The sequence below is a fragment of the Austrofundulus limnaeus genome, unplaced genomic scaffold (genome assembly GCF_001266775.1).
Source record: "Austrofundulus limnaeus strain Quisiro unplaced genomic scaffold, Austrofundulus_limnaeus-1.0 Scaffold25, whole genome shotgun sequence".
Taxonomy (NCBI): domain Eukaryota; kingdom Metazoa; phylum Chordata; class Actinopteri; order Cyprinodontiformes; family Rivulidae; genus Austrofundulus; species Austrofundulus limnaeus.
Window position 1 is genome coordinate 2,082,159 of NW_013952427.1, and position 1,495 is coordinate 2,083,653.

Genomic DNA, 1,495 nt, shown 5'->3' on the forward strand with positions numbered 1-1,495 from the left:
AAAAAGTCACTGATGATGAAGAAATAAATAAACTAAATAAACTAATATTTGGTTTCGTGTTCTACTGAAGTGACAAAAAAGAAAACAATAATCAAAGTTGTTGAACTTAAATAGAAAACTGATTTATAGTACAGACCACTAGATAAATAGATTTATTGTTTTATTATTGTCTTTTTTTTTTGTTTCTTTACTTGACGAGAATTGACTACACATCACGGGGGTGGGGGGCATTTTTAATATGATATGATATATGTATTGAGTTAAATATGTGTAATGTGATTTGTAGACCGAGCAAAGTTGTGCTTGGACTTGACACTCTGAGCGGCAGAGAGGCAGCACGGCAAGAGTTTTCTGTTCTCCAATCTATTCCACATCCAGACTTCAAGGATCTCACAAATGACATCATGCTCCTAAAGGTGASCTGCACTGTTTTATTTTAAATCCAAAAATATCATCACAATCAAACTATTTTTCTCTTCCTATTTTAACTTTAGCTGAGCAGTAGAGCACAGCTCACTAAAGAAGTGCAGCTGATCCCTCTGATGTCTGAGCAGCTCAAAACAGGAAGTGCCTGCATCACGGCTGGCTGGGGAGATATCGGGGATAACATGACCTTAGCAGACCGGCTCCAGGAGGTCAATGTCACCGTTTTGTCCAACAGGTTTTGTAAAAGAAGATGGAGAGAACTTCTCGATGTAAAAACGATGGTTTGTGGCACTGGGGCCAGAAGCTTTCAGGGCTTCTGCTCGGTAAGAAAACACACCAAACCAGTCATATTCAGCCCGAAAAAACATTGTATTTTAAATAGGCTACAAACTTTTAAATGTCTTGTGTTTCCTTCCAGGGGGATTCAGGTGGTCCGTTGGTGTGTGAGGGAGCTGCAGCAGGCATCGTCTCCTTCTCTGGAAACCGATGTGGAGACAAGAAGACCCCCGATGTCTACACTTGTGTTTCATGCTTCAGGAGTTGGATAGAAACAGTGTTAAACAACAATTAGGCCACAGGGGATATTAGTTTGGAATTCAGTGGATTTCTTTTTCTTTGAACTTTATTTGGGGGGAAGAAAARCAATTCAAAGATTTTGCAACTTTAAAGACCATATCTTAYTTTTMATTACAAAAGAGGTAAAAATGTAACAAAATGTCAGACAAGTCAATTTGATGCAAAATTCTATATATAAAAAAGCAATTTTTCAGTTAGGTTTTATGAAAAGTTAATAAAGATTATTCCTGRAACTCACAATTTTCTTCTGTATTTTAGCCTTTTTTCATCATTATTAAAGAATAAAGCCTTCATATAGTAAATATATGCTAAAAGTATCTTGTTTCTTGTAAATAAACCTCTAGTTTATTGCCTTTAAATGTGTACAATCTGGGCTTCTTACAACTTAACAAGATGAAGTGATGCTGCCCTCTGTTGGTAACAGCTTATCTGCTCACTTTGCACACACACACACACACACACACACACACACACACACACACACACACACACA

The 1,495-nt window shown here is 37.1% G+C and overlaps 1 protein-coding gene across 1 annotated transcript in view; it reads left to right on the plus strand.

Moving 5' to 3' along the window:
• LOC106515003 (mast cell protease 3) overlaps positions 1 to 1,361 on the plus strand; it is a 4,766-nt gene extending 3,405 nt beyond the window's left edge. Inside the window, exons 3-5 of the mRNA XM_014004567.1 lie at positions 287 to 416; positions 495 to 749; positions 845 to 1,361. Coding sequence (XP_013860021.1) covers positions 287 to 416; positions 495 to 749; positions 845 to 997 — 538 coding nt within the window. The 3' untranslated portion in view covers positions 998 to 1,361. The remainder of the gene's footprint in view (positions 1 to 286; positions 417 to 494; positions 750 to 844) is intronic.
• The last annotated feature ends 134 nt before the right edge of the window (positions 1,362 to 1,495 follow it).